General features: G+C 38.2%; 1 protein-coding gene across 12 annotated transcripts in view; it reads left to right on the top strand.

The window, feature by feature from the left end:
• The window catches only part of EPS15L1 (epidermal growth factor receptor pathway substrate 15 like 1), a 45,984-nt gene that overhangs the window by 18,696 nt on the left and 12,406 nt on the right, over positions 1 to 14,882 (top strand). For 9 of the 12 annotated variants that reach the window (XM_055707121.1, XM_055707127.1, XM_055707123.1 and 6 more), the window contains 6 exons: positions 381 to 507; positions 629 to 679; positions 1,063 to 1,199; positions 2,493 to 2,553; positions 2,944 to 3,026; positions 4,516 to 4,648. In XM_055707121.1, the coding sequence (XP_055563096.1) occupies positions 381 to 507; positions 629 to 679; positions 1,063 to 1,199; positions 2,493 to 2,553; positions 2,944 to 3,026; positions 4,516 to 4,648 (592 nt within the window). The remainder of the gene's footprint in view (positions 1 to 380; positions 508 to 628; positions 680 to 1,062; positions 1,200 to 2,492; positions 2,554 to 2,943; positions 3,027 to 4,515; positions 4,649 to 14,882) is intronic. The other 3 variants (XM_055707128.1, XM_055707119.1, XM_055707122.1) reach the window with 1 other exon arrangement.

The following is a 14,882-nucleotide window of genomic DNA, read 5'->3' as shown; positions in this document are numbered from 1 at the left end:
TGTGTATCCTTTCCTTTTAAATAACAGTCTTACCTGAATCTGAGCTGTAAAATAACTGGGAGAGAAGAATTTTTTGATAGTGTGATGGTTGGGCGTTTGGTTTGCTTTTGTTATTTAAGTATTTGAGGACTGAATGTATTAATATGAGAAACAGTTTAATCTTTTATTGTTGTATGTATTCTCTGTTAGCCTTGGGCTATGTATTTCTTTTTACTGTGTGATTGCTTCTGCTTAGAAGCCATGTACTCAGAAAGTTCTTTAGGAAGTAATTTTTAAGATCATTAAACAGGAGCCAGGATACCGTAGAATTTCTGCTAAATGGGTAACTGAGTTTTTTAATCATGGTAAGTTGCTGTAAAGATTTTCCTCTTAATTTTTAGGATGATCCATTTAAGAATAAAGCCTTGATGTTTACCAATAATTCACAAGAATTGCATACAGACCCATTCCAGTCAGAAGATCCTTTCAAATCTGATCCGTTTAAGGGAGCAGACCCTTTCAAAGGCAGTAAGTGATGAATGGCTTACCTGAGACCTTGAAGACCAATTGTTGAGTAAATGATGTTTTCACAAATTTTATCACCTTGCTAAATAGTGGATAAACCAAATTATTTTTCTGTTCTGCATAGGTGATCCATTCCAGCATGATCCTTTTGCAGATCAACCACCTGCTCCAGCAGGTAAGAGCCCTTTTGATGACAGGACAGATGTGATATAAACAGTTTGTAGCCAAACACAAAGATTTCCAGGGTTGCCCTGGCTTCAGATTCTTGGTTTGCATGTGGGACTGTAGAAACCTGACAGGGTGTGCATTCAGGTTCAATATGTTAATAACATGCGTATAACTCTTTATTAAGTCCATAACCTTAATATAAACATGTACTTGTTCAGACTTAGTAAATACCTTGTTTAGAGAGGTATCTGGAAGTTAATCTGATTTACCAAATCGGTGTGTGTGTTTTATAAGAAAAATTGCATCATTGAGTATTAGGACAAACATGGAATGGTTCATTATGGACTCTATAGATGCTACATTCTGTTTACCTTTTAATATTCCTCCTAGATCCATTTGGAGGTGATCCATTTAAGGAAAGTGACCCATTTTGTAGTTCTGCCCCTGAGGATTTCTTCAAGAAACAGGTGAAGAGTGACCCATTTACCTCAGATCCATTCACAAAACCCCCTGCTTTACCCTCAAAGGTCAGTAATTCTTAAATCTACACGTAATAGATTTCTTAACTATTGACAAGTTTATTGTCTGAAAGCTAGAAGGAACAAAATATCACTAAATATTTTTTTTCGAACTGATGGAGCACCATTATTTTTATTCTTAAAATTTCAGTATGGATTAAGGCAGGGGTCCTCAAACTACGGCCGTGGGCTGGATATGGCCCCCCAGGGTCCTCAATCCAGCCCCCAGTATTTACAGAACTCTCCTGCCCCCGCCCCCCACCGGGGGTTGTGGGGGGAAACCAAGCAGCCACAGATGACTTCCTGCCACTTCATCCGTGCACCGGCCCCCTGCTTAAAAAGCTTGAGGACCCCTGGATTAAGGCAATCAGCAGTTTGTTCTTTTTAGTTCCGTGATAATGATCTATATTCACCTTGAAGATGGAGTTAGGTGGATTTTTCCCCACCACCACCCTCTGTTGGGAATTTCAAGCCACCAGCACCCACTCATTCACACTATTACCTCCATTCCATCAATGTTTCTATTTATGCGGTCACGTAGTGAATTGGATCAAGGAACTGATGTGGTTAAAGGATTACTGAGCCACCAACAGACAATAGAGCCAACACAGTGGAAGGACTGCACAGAACACATTTGTCAAATGTATAGTCACAGTTCTTTAAGCTGTCCTTACGTGTATGTGTGTGTTTTTTGGGGGTAGGGTATGAATTTTTTGTCTTGTTTTTTAGTTAATCCTTTCCCTCACCCTTAGGGCATTCATTGACTTTTGCCAACCAGATGTTGAAACAATATTACAGTATCAGTCAGTAGGAGGTTAGTTTGTCTTGCAGTATAGGTTTGTACTTAGGTAACAGCAGACTTTTCAAACTGAAGAGCAACTGTAAACACCACCTGTTTGTTTTTTTTTAAAAAAAACCTGATATACAGACTCTGAATTAATAATAATGTAAATTCCTGACTAGAATATTCAGTCTCTGTTGCTGAAAGACTGAATGCTTCTGGGTGTAATTTCTTATTTTGCCCTGGTAACAAATATTGCTTGTATTTCAGCATGATACAATTTTCACTTGAATGTGTTTCGCTTGTAGGTACTTGGTGTTTTGTTCAAGACTGTCAATAGCCAAATGGACTAGTAATGCAGATTTCATATAATCAGTCGGTTTTATCCTACTACATATGTCCACTGAACAGAGTGGTCTGAAACTGGAAATAATTTGTCTTAAAGCAAGAGACTGTGATATGCATCAAAAGACAAGTGCACGGTACATGAACAATAATTATGTGTATGTGTTCTTCTTTAGCCTGACCCTTTTGAAAGCAGTGATCCATTTACGTCTTCCAGTATCTCTTCAAAAGGTCCAGGTAAGAAGAAAAAATTTTCTCATGAAAATTAATTAGGAGCTATCTCTTTATGAAAGAAGAATCAAATGTAAAAGTTGAAAGTAAAGAAAGTATCTTGTGAACTGTTAGGAAATACATTGTGGTTCTGTTATGGATTAAGAAGATTAAGTCTTTGCATGCACTATATATGTCACTTCTGTCTTTTCTTCTTTTTTCTTTTCTTTCCTCCTCTGAACAACTGGTAGAAAACCTATTGTTTTATGGAATTCTCTCTTAACATTTCTTGCCGGGTCAAAATGCAAGTGCTTTTAAATCACCTGCCTAGTTTTGTACTTACTGCCATCAAGCATTCTTCGTAATTCTTAAGCATTATTTTAAATCGCACTTTTCCCGCCCCCGTATCTGTTTCAGATCCATTTGGAACACTAGATCCATTTGGAAGTGGTGCTTTCAGTAGCGGTGAAGGATTTGCAGACTTCAGTCAGATGTCAAAGGTAAAGGTTACAAGGAAAGCAGCTGTCCTTTTAAAAATGTATGTACAGGTACTTTTTTTTTTAAGGGTATGAGACAATTGTAACCTTTCAGCTGACAACTCACTTTTGTTCATTTTTTTCCGAATAGCCTCGCCAGTTACATAGCAAAGCATTTTCCATCCATTTGAGGTATAGCAAAGTCTTACAAAGTCTGGTAGGTTCGGCAGGGATGAATCAACTTTTTGCAAACGTTTTCCGATATCAGTGGAGCATAAGAAATAACTTCTAGTTTTTACATATAAGAAAAGGTATTTGTTCCATATATATTAATATATTTCAGTGTCCAGCCTTCCTCTTAAGTCCTGCAATCTGCTTCTTGGATACTTCATCTCTTACAGTATCCTGAGTTGTCCTTAAATTTCTCCATGAGTACAGGGAACGAGAGGAAGGTGGAAAACCTTCCTATGGTGCGCTGGCATTCCATAGCTCTTAAACAGAATTGCTGTTTCCTTGGGTTTTTGGTATAAACTGAGCATATAGGGTTTTTCAAATAGAACTAGGTCCTTTCCTTGTCTGGATCCTGCCAGTCTCCTGTTAGCTCTCTGAGATGGAGTTTGGAATTGACAGTTGACATCAGTTGCCCAACTTTTTGCACTTAGTTCCACAATAATGCTTCGACATTGTAGAGTAAATGTTAGTTAGAAAATAGGTTATTGTATGCCTTTGACTAATTAAACTTCTTGTATTTAATTTCTAACTTTTCTTACTGGTTTTTGCGGGGGTTCAGCTTTCCACTAGGTGGCAGCAGTCTGTACAAATCCAGATGTGTTTGGCTGGAGTTAGAAGTTCTAGCAAAGGTCCGACTGTGAGCTTTAGCTTTGCCCACTGAATTCCTGTTTCTTCATTTCGGAATGATAAATTTCCCTGCACGGCATGAATTTTTGTGCCTTTTTTAATCAATAAGAGACTCCTTCAGAAGAGCCAGCTTGAATATAGGAAACATTAAACATATAGGAAACATTAAAAAGTTTGGGAATTTTACCTGAGCTTTTACAAAAAAGAGCTGTGTGTGACTTAAGAAGAGCTTGGAAAAAAGCTATCTGTTCTGCAGTCTACTATGTTTTTCCAGTTTCTGTCATGGCTCTGTTTATCAGAGTGAAGGACAGACTGTCGTATGACCGTTCATTGCTAAATAGTAAAAAGTAGAGGTTTGCTTCCTTTTATTTTTCTCATCAGCTTTTTGCTAGGACCAAAAGTTCTAGAAGTACTGAAGAGATTAAGGGCATAAGTACGTTTGAATATTTGTGAAATCCTAGCACCTCTGTCAGTGGGCGTTAGCCTCTTACACCACTGACATAATTCTGTGAATCTGTCCTCATTTTTTGAAGTTAATGCTTTTACTTGAGTTAACTTGTAGGTTTCATGAAACATGAAACAGCAGATATTCTACAATGTGCTTTACCTTCTTTTTCTCTTTTTTTTTTTTTTTTTTTTTTTTCTCCTCATGTAGTCAGTAGCTTCAGACCCCTTTGCCTCCTCTTTTGGAGGGATGGGATTCTCAGATGACCCTTTCAAAAGCAAATCAGACACACCAGCATTACCACCGAAGAAAAATGTCCCACCACGACCCAAGCCACCCAGTGGTAAGGAAGTTTTCTTTTTTTAATAGTCAGTCCCCCCAAATTTCTGTGCATTTTTGGACACAAGGAGAAGTTGACAGTCTTCTGTCTCATTATCTTGTATTTCAACTATGGAGGAAGGTATGAGGTTATCCGTGAACTGGCAGAAATTGTCAGACTGGAGCTCTTCAGGCTGGAAAACAGATCATTAGGGAGTGGTATGACAGATCTGTAAAATGACTTGAAAATGTGAGTGAGAAAAACGGGGGGGGGGGGGGGGGAAGAATCTCTTTTCCAAGTGGGCAACAAATAGGATTAAATGGCGCCTTCAAAATAAAGAGGTTTGGTTTTATACAATACTCTGAATTTAGGATGTTGGGGATTTTTGCCAGAGAATATGGTGATTGGAAAAAAGTTTAAATTGGCTTTAAAAAGATCTAGATAATTCTTAGAAGAAAAACCCAACCAGGGCAACGGGGTCTACCAGTAGCCAAAGTACTCTTTCTGGCTCCTGTGTTGCTGAACATCTATCTACAAAGTAGTCTGAAGTATGGCTGTATCTTTACCTTGTTTTGTTGTTCTTCCTGAGGCATCTGCCACTAGATACTAACAAGAACAGGATACAGGGCTAGATAGACTTGTCCTGATCTGTCCAGGTATGATCATTCTTACAGTCTCGCATTGCTGCATTAATTATACAGTGTCTGAATGTACAGCTTGTTCCTGCTTCAAGTCCATTATGTATGGAAATTCTTAGAGATGCATGAATCTCCTGAACTGAAAGTAAGATCTCTCTTACTGGAGATTCAGCTTCTACTTGGTTGCCCTCCCTAGAGCTGATATTTAAAATAATTGAGATACCAGTGAAACTGTTTTAAGAACTGAAGCCACTTAGAGCTGTTAAGTTGGAAGTCTCCTTTTAGCAGCAGTGGTATAGTTCAGTTAATACTGGCAGCAAACATGTAGTTGGCTCAAAAAAACCCCAAACAACTGAATTCTGCTTATGAATAGGCACATAATTTTGCACAGGCATGTGAGTCAACATCTAGTATGCTCATGTATCCACTGACAGTGTTAGGAAGCATAACACACAAAAAACGGATCCATTGTTAATGTCTCCCTGTCTACATGTGTGGATTGTCTACCTGTCTGCTGTTGCATTTTGGAGTGAAGCATGCAGCCTGCACCCATCCTGTTTATAACAGGTATTGTTGATCTGGCTGGTTTTGCAAACCAGTTATGCTAGAGCTAGCTCCTTGGAGAACGTGGAAAGAGCCTTCTATTACAGGGGTATCCTGAGGATGTTGTTAACTATCTGTAGACTGATCCAAGGATTGGAAAATACTATTTAATATGGTAAACTTGTAAGCAGGCCATTGCAGTAGCATTTATTTATTCCTATTACTATGATTTTATTGCTTAAGAGATGATGATGCACACTAAAACCCTGAATTCAAATGATGAGGTTCTGTGTAGGTGAGTATTGATGACAATGTGTCAGGAAATGCTCTAGGATTGTGGGAGAGTTCTTGAAGTGGCTGTTCCGTGCTTACTTGTGTAAATATCTTCTACTTTTGAGGTACTAGAGAGCCTTTAGTGATTAAAAACCCGCATAATATATAATGTTGACAAGTATCAACAAATGGGACACGAATAAAAGCAGAAATATAAAAGCTGAAGGTAATCTTATTTACCATTGTGGATGTTATTTTTCTTTATTTGGTTTTCAAGGAAAGTATGTAAGTGGCCATCTTTCTTTTTAAGAAATGTCTACATAAAATAATTTAGTGTTTAAAGGGCCCATGTAAAGTTGAACGAGTCAAACAAATACTAAATATACCTGTATTATCTCTTTCATGTGGTTTCTTTCTGTTTCTGGTTTGAAACATGATTATTCCTAGCAAATGCAGTGTAATGGTAGCAGCAAAGATGAGAAATAGATGTCATAGGATTGATTCACCTACATGGTGGTTTTGGATTTATGTCTCTTCATTCCCTCTTTTATACATACTGAGCAATTTTGGAGAACATTAAGCTTTAATAATTTGTTTTGAATTTAGACGTGTGCACTCAGCCTTTTATCAGTCTGTTAAAAAAATTATTTAAATGTGCCTTCCCCTCTTCTTGGGAGACACATTTGTAAGGTTCGCTGCTCTACCAAAAGCAAATGTTGTTATGATAAAGTAGACTGAGGAGGAAACAAAGCAGGGTTTTTTTTTTAAAGCAAATGAGCCTCATGTGCTTATGCAGTTATACTCCTCCCTTCCTTCCACAACTAAGGCAACCTTCAGTGGTTACTAAAAGCATGAGAAATTATATAGTAATATACTGCGATTCTAGCAAGAGATACAAGAGTTAGAAATGGGAACGCTGCTCAGAAAACAAACAACAGACAAGAAACTTCCGTTGTTTCGTACCTTTCTCATTGGTCTGTTTAATTAAAAAACAAGTGGGTGATAAAGATCTTGCTGAAGGATGAATAAATGCCAGTTGTTACCAGCCAAATCTGCAGTTTGCCTTTCTGTTCCCATTTCATACCCTTTTTAGTAAAACTGTCCTTTCTGTTGGTGGGGATTTTTAGTATTGAAAAGCACTTGTGTGGTTTCCTTGCATTTTGTTGGGCAGGTGCAATGAAGATCTAATATAAAGTTTTACTTGTCCTCAACGCTCAACAGTCAAGTAGAAAATACTAATGAGTATTTTTGCAGAGCAATGAAAGCAGCCTGATTTCCCAGGTAGTTGTTGGTTGTGGAAACTAGCAAAATGCACCAGGGATTGTTCCCAGTTCAGTGCTTTTCTATATGCAAAGCTTTTTAGTTGTGTGACATGCAAGTGTTGTTTGATCAATGCACCGAGGTATTGCAAGGTGTTCTGGACAATCAGGGGATGGGCAGTGTGCCACAGTTCCCATTTTGCCCACGTGTCTGTGTTTTGTCCAGCTGAACAAAGAGCTGTGCATCAGGACTTGCTTTTGCGCAGAGGCAGAGCAAACCCTCAGAGCCGAACATGGGGCCAGGGAAATGCTTCAGACATAGCTTCTCTTCACTGTTTAGTGAAGGGCAGCTTAAAAGGCTTTCAGATGTCCCTGGAAAGACCTGTAAAAGGAATGTGCAGTTCAGATTAGCTGCTCTCATATAAAGGCTCTGGAGACAGTCTTCATACCATGCTTAAGGGAACTTCTCTGCGACTGCCAGCTTTGCCAGTAGCAGGATTGCGTTGGGTAATCATTGGCCTTGTTAATCCTGACCTGTTTGCTGGCCACTTGTAAAGTGAGATCGGTTGGTTGTTCTAGTTGATTTGTTTGGGTTTAGTGGGTGTTTGGCTTTTTTCAAAGCTTGGACATTGGGAAGTAGCTATGATAGTTCAGTTCACAGCTGTCTGTGGTTATTACTATCTGGCAGGGATAGGCCAACTGCATGGCATGGATTAGACACCCTTGAGATCCTTATCTTTCCCTTCTCAAAAACTAAGGTTAAGAGAGGGGATGACAGTCATGAGATTATTTCATTAAAGTTGTATCTCAGGCTGGATCTCAAGCTTACAATTGTTCTGTTCTTCATAAATAATTTTTCTTCTTTCTCACTCCTTTTTGAACCAAAATCTTCAAGATCTTTTAGATGTCACAGTCTGAAATTGATCCTTGCTTGATCCAAGAGAAATTTCATGTTTGTTTTGCTGATTGAAGGCTCTATTGTGTTTTTCAACCTAACTATTTAAAGGTGAAGTGCAGAATCTTTAAAGAGAATTGGAGGAAGGCTAATAGATCAGTGAATGAAAATGTAGAATGACAAGAAGGTGTTTCAGAAGCAGCAAGCCTGGATACCAGTATACATCAAAGCTCCAACATACCTGTTACATGCAAGGATTTGAAAAATCAGTATCTTTGTCCCTTAGCTGGTTTAAGATTCTCTGTTTAGGTTGAGTAAGATCAACTAAGGAAAAGCTCTTCAGCTCTTCTGACTGTACTGTTCTAATGAAAATCCCGAAGGGAGTATGTGCATGTGCTTTCTCTTGAGGAATGCATTCATAGTCCGTGAAGTTCCTAATGGATGTAAGATTTCATAGAGCTCTTCTAGGACTTAGGTGAAATTGATGTTCACCAGGTGGTACTGGAGAACTTAAAGGTTTCTTTGCAGCAAAGTGGAAGATTTTCTGTATTGATTGATGCTTTATCTTGAATATTGCTCAAAAAGCACCAAAAAATTATTAAGATATAAACATGCCTGTGCTTTGCATAATGGACTATGATAAACAGAAACCAAGACAATATTATTTACCTCTACTAACAAAAGTAATAGTGGTGCATATTGACAAACTTAACCAAAGGTGCCCTATGACAGAGATCTAGATTCCAGTGCAAATTATTTTCTGAAGCTGTCCTAAAACATAGCTAAGTTTGGTAGATTTGTAAGTACATTTTATTTTCTGTTATAGAGGATTACCTGTAGTGTTTAGCACTACTGAACTTCTGGTTGCTTTATATTTCTTAACGCTAGTTGAGTTTTGTAGGACTCTTGTGTAATTAAGATTAAAGTCTGGAAGAGCTGATACACTGAAACCTGTCAGTTAAAATGTTTTTTGTAGGTTCTCACAGATTAACCATTATGCTTTCTACCATGAGCTGCAGATTGAAATCAGTCAGAGTTCACCGCTAACTAGTTTCTAGGTAAAAGTTGTTGATTACAAAAAGAGAGAAACAGATTTTTTTTCTTTTTCTTTTTTTTTTTATTTTTTTTTAAAGTACAGGAAGTTGCTGTGTGGGTGTCAGTGATTGGGTTATAAGTAAAATTCAATGCTCTAGTGCTTTGATCGTGGGACCTACTGCTTTTGCCCCACCCTTACCACTTCCTTTAAATGCAGCACCATGCATTCCACATTGCGGTTATAACAGTACTGTTAACCAGTGATATTAGTGGAAGAACCTTCACCACTAACCAGTGTGTAACCTTCAACCTCTTCTAATTTTTTATTGCTTGCTTATAGTGGTTTTGACCTTCTTAACCTTGAAAGAATAAAAGTCCGAAAAGCACAGGAAAAAAAACATACTCTCCAGTTTCAGTGTGCTTTCTTCTTGCAATGGTTATTTAATAAAACCAATTACTTCTTAATCTCTCAAGCCTTTTTTAGCCTGTGTAAGTGTTGTAATTTATATTAAATATATTGTATCTTAGGGACTGATAGAAGTGGTGGGTATCAATAGTGAACTTCAAGTTGGCACCTCTGTGTTTGAGGTAAGGACTTCAATTCTGTTCTCACACTGGCTTTATGACTGGTAGTTGTTTTGAAATGTCAAAATCTTGGGAAAACTCTTCAGAAGACAGAATAGGGGACTAACCAGCTTGCCTTGAATTAAGAAGTATGATTATAATCCCTCAGAGATGCCTGGCTTGTGTGGAGCCCCAGAAGACCTCAGTGCAAGCACAAAAGTTTGCACAGTGTTTAATATGAGTGACTAGAAATTATTACGATATAATAGTGATGCTGTTGTTTATCATAAATTTAAAAAGCCAAGGTATTTGGTTTCAGTATTTTTACCAAATCACAAATTGCAAAACTGCTAGATGTATTTTGCTCACCGATAAAGTCAGAAAAAGGCCCCTGCTGACATTGGCAAGATGAAAACAACAGGACTTGGATCAGTCACTGATCCAAGTCGTGTTGTTTTCATCTTGCCAATTGGCAGATAGAGAAATTATATCTGAGCCTGTTGATGGCTTAAAAAAAATGAAGAGGTCAGAGCTTTAAGATCTATTAAAGATCTGTTAAGATCTTCAGGATCTTAGTATTTTACTGAACTAATCTGAAAACTCTTCTAGTTGTGATGACTGTTGCAATCCATCATCAACAGAAACAGTAATTTCCTAGTTGTAGGTGAGGATTCTTTGCAGTTTCTTCACAAGTGTGGTTGCAGGAGAAGATTGTTGTCAGCCCCAGGGAAGCTAGAAATCCAAGAAAAATTAATAGCCAACTGCCAGAGCAGCTTTCTGTTCTGTTCATACAGTGCATGGACCTTGGAAGGTAAATCTAAGATGATTTGCCCACTTAAATACTCATAATTAAGAATGTACATTCTGAAAGAAAATATCCTGAAGGCAGTTTGACCTCAGAGCTTTAGTGAGTGGATATGGGGGTGGGGTATGCACACATTTTCCAGGCTTACCTGGACCTGAGTTGTCTAGATAGAAGGTTTTGAGCTAGCTTCATGCTGTGGGATGTCTTTTGCACACCTTGAAGCGTTAATAGATGCCTCTTGCTACTGCTGTGCATAATTGGATGCTTAATGCTGTCAGCCAGCACTGTGCTTGCAGAAATCAGAAGGGCGGTGCAAGCAGCTCACGGAATGGTGATGTTTGTACAGCCCTGCTCTGCTGCTGTCTTCCTTTGTATTTGATGCTTCCTCCTCCTTTATGTCAACGATAAATATAGTTCTTTTTCGTATGTGTCACTTCTTCAAATTTTAGGCATTTTATGGTTTGACTGTTTTTACCATTTTAGGCTTATTTTTCATCTGTAAAGACTGCTTTATAGCACCAGAGCACTGTTGGTTCACATTGACTTCATATTGACAGTGTTCAGTGAGGAAAAAAGAGCACAGATCTCTGCTACTTTTTGAGTTGGACATATACGTGGTTTCTAGTAGGGTGTGTTGGCCTGTGCTGTGTCTTCAGGGTCTCAGAAGAAAATTAAGACTTCACAGGTTGTTCAGTATCTGGCTTTAAAAAGCCATGCAAATCAAAGCCTGAATGCTTTGTTATATGCATTTACTGATATCATTTCTTCAAATAAGAGGTCTCATGAATACTTGGTGTTTAAACACATCATGGCTTTGTGTCCATTCTTTTTTTTGAGGTGCACCATGTATCCTCTGCATACGAATTTGCATAGAAGTTTGCTCTGTGTATTTAGCGAGCTAATTTTAAGAAGAAAGAAGCTGTGTTAGGTATAATAGATGTAATTAAGAGCTATGAACAAAAGCAAGAATTAATTGGAAAACAATGTAAAATAGTTCCCCTGCATTTATTTGCAAGGGCATATTCAAGTTGTGGGGATCAATCTGTTTGGTCTGGAGGAGAGTATAGAGTTGTGTGCTTTTATTAGTTGCATGAGCACAGGAGTGTTATGTTTATTTCCGAGTGGTACCACACACCTGTTTCCTTAGAGCTTCTTGAGTACCCAGAGTTATTCACAAGTAGCATGGTGCCTGTTTACCTTTTTCTTTTTTTTTTTTTCCCCTCATCTGCAACCAAGAGTGAAAAATTTAGCCTTAGAATTTGTGACTGACAGGAAAACTTTTTTAAAAAAAAAATTTTCATGCCTTCTAGAAGACCTGACAGTTGCATTAGAACACAGGCATCCCTTGTTATGTAGGATAAATGACTCATGGGTGGAGCACCTGCCCAGCCACAAACTAAAGATTCCATTCACGCTTTGATTCTGTTGTTTATGCTGATCGCTCACAGTAAAGATATTTCAGTACCAATTTTTGAAAGAAGGTTGTTCAGAATCTGTTTCAGAACAGATTGTTAGGGTGAATGTATAACGATTTCTCACCTGTCAAGAAGTTGTTTTCAGAATATTTCTCTTAAGCTAAAGTTTTCAGTTACAGGCTAGCTCAATGTGCAAATTTTGCAAATACTAAGCAAAAACAGTTTCAAGGTTGTTTTGCATAGGAAAAATCCTTCTTTCTGTTACTAAAAGTATATATTGTGATTTTGTGCGAAGAGCATTATCACCAGAAAGCTAAGTTTAAAAACAGCGCAGAAATAACTCCTGCTGAAGACAAATACTTTTTAAATATTCAGTGGAAAATCGGTTTTAACATAACTCAGCTTCAAGCACTTTTTGAAAACTAGTCATAATTTTTGTAGAAGTTCCTAAAGTTCACAGTTTATGAAAGTTTTATTCTGCATCAGTGGAAAAACTGCATAATTTAACAGGATGGTGAAAAACATGCTGAGTAAGTTAGGAATGAGACATAAACTTGGTGAAGTGTCAAGAGAAAGATGTTCTGGGAGGCACCTTGCGTATTTCAGAGTCTCCGAAGTTTTCTAGAGTAACACTTCCTCTGCCATGTAAAAGATGTGAGAGGTAGAAACCCTGGTATTGTAGGTTTAAGTAAAATTACAGGCATGGACTTAACTGACATTAGCACTACTTACCCTGTGTAGCACAACCCTTGAGTTCTTAAAGCATATTTTTCACTTTAGAAAGTTTCCTGGAAAGGAATACTTGTTTAGTAAAAGTTTAAAGTCATGTTATGTTAACTCTGCCCTGTTTGCCTGTGAGCATGCATAATCCCGTCCTTACACACAGGAAAACATGCTGCTTCTCATCATGCAGTAAGATACTCTGCTAAGCAGAAAGCTAGGACCATCACTGAAACACAGAATATAGAGACAACTATAAATATTTCACTTCATTGTTTCATTGTCAATATCTTGTAATTCAGTAAGACAGATTCTGTAATTGCATCCAACCAGGGAGATTATATTGGTCTTGAACTATAGATCTCAACCCTGAAGTTGGCTGTGGGGTATGAAATTAGATAAACCCTTCGTATGGGTGGAGTTCACTATAAGTTAACAGCATTTGCTGTGGTAAACCATTTTGTTCATCATCTCTTTTTGCTGAAGTGAGTCCTCAGTGTGGTTTGGGTGCACCACTTGGGTAACTGCTGAAACTGCTGTGGTTTCAGAATAGGACCTGTTTTGCTTTTTTCTGAACTTTTTTCCCCTGAAACTATTAGCAGAAAAATCAAATAAGTAAGGGTTACAACTGTTTGCCTGCACTTTCATACTGCCATACCTCAAAAACGGTGAGCGGTATCATGTGAAAATGTCACATTTTCCAGTGAATATAGGATTAATGCAATCTCAGTTAATACAAAGAGTATATTTTGCACTATTAGGATTTTACCAGTGTCCTTCAGTTCAGTTGGTGACTTTTTCATGTGGTTTGGGTATTTTTGCTTTACGTTATAGAAATACTGTACCCACATTCTTGATATACTGAACATGGAAATACAAAAATCTTTGTGTACTGAAGATGCAGTGCATTTACTGCATTGGGAGTTTCACACTTGGTGTATGCCAGCAAAGATGTCAGAAAGATAATTCTGGTGTTGTTATTAGTAATTTGTGGCTAATAAATGAGTAACTTTAAACATCTAATAGAACCAAAAAAACTTCTGCCAGGCCTCAGAACCATGTTTGCTAAGTGTGGCAGGGTAAAACAAACTACAAGCAACGTACAAAGTGCGGTGAAAAAGGGCTGGTTGAGGACTCTCGTGAGTGCCAGGATTGCTGTGTTCAGCATGGGCACAGCACTTAAACTTGCTCTGCAAAAATAAACCTGATATTATAAGCGTTTGCTTCTTTTGCCTTTTCTTCAAACTAACAAAATTATAGCCCTCTTTTATTCTTTAGCATAGAGAAAACTGAAGAAAATGGCACTTGCGACAAAAAGTGAAAATTTTCAATATTATTAGCAGTAACTCTAGTATTCATGGTGACATTTCCTCTACAGCAGCATTATTCTCTGTGATCTGTTGTGAAGATGAAGCACGAGAAACCCCAAAGCTTTGTGTATGTTCTGAAACTACTCAGGGCTTCGTGCAAAAACATGATACAGGCCACCTAGAAAAAACAGGTTTGTTGAGCAAATAATACAAATGCAGGGTTTGCAACGTAACAGTCACCAGTTCCACAAAGTGGTTTCGGCAGCAGCAGATTTAACCTAAGAAAAGGGCAGCTTAAAATGGGCTGGTTTGGCCTCTTATCAATCAGAATTGGTTTGGGGTAGTACAAAGTGAAGGATGCTAGGCAGGAGTAACTGGCAGGAGAGGAAGGAGGAAAAATTGTAGGGGGCTCTTGGTTTTGCCTTGACCTGAAATTAGAAATGCAGGTACTTTAATTCTCTTTGTAACTTATTTTAAGTTGCTCTCTTATCTGGAGGATTACATACAAAATGCTGAGTTACTCATTTCTTACCGGCTTTGCTAATTTTGTTACTTACCTAACCCTACATCGCAGTGACTGAAGGTGTGATATGAAAGCTGTGGCGATGAGTGGGATGTAAACGCAGCACTCCGGACAACCAAACTAGCCTCTTGATAGGAAAGGTGGTTTGAAACAGTGGTAGAGAAGTGCCCATGCCCGTGGGGAGAGCAAATCCTGCTGGTATTTCCTGTATATTTTGTCACTTCCTTCCATGAAGGACAAATCACTGGTCTGATCTGCCTCTTTAGAAGTCCCACATG

The sequence above is a fragment of the Falco cherrug genome, chromosome 4, assembly GCF_023634085.1.
Source record: "Falco cherrug isolate bFalChe1 chromosome 4, bFalChe1.pri, whole genome shotgun sequence".
Classification (NCBI taxonomy): Eukaryota; Metazoa; Chordata; class Aves; order Falconiformes; family Falconidae; genus Falco; species Falco cherrug.
The sequence above is the reverse complement of the archived record's forward strand: the minus strand, read 5'-3'. Positions and strand labels throughout refer to the sequence as shown.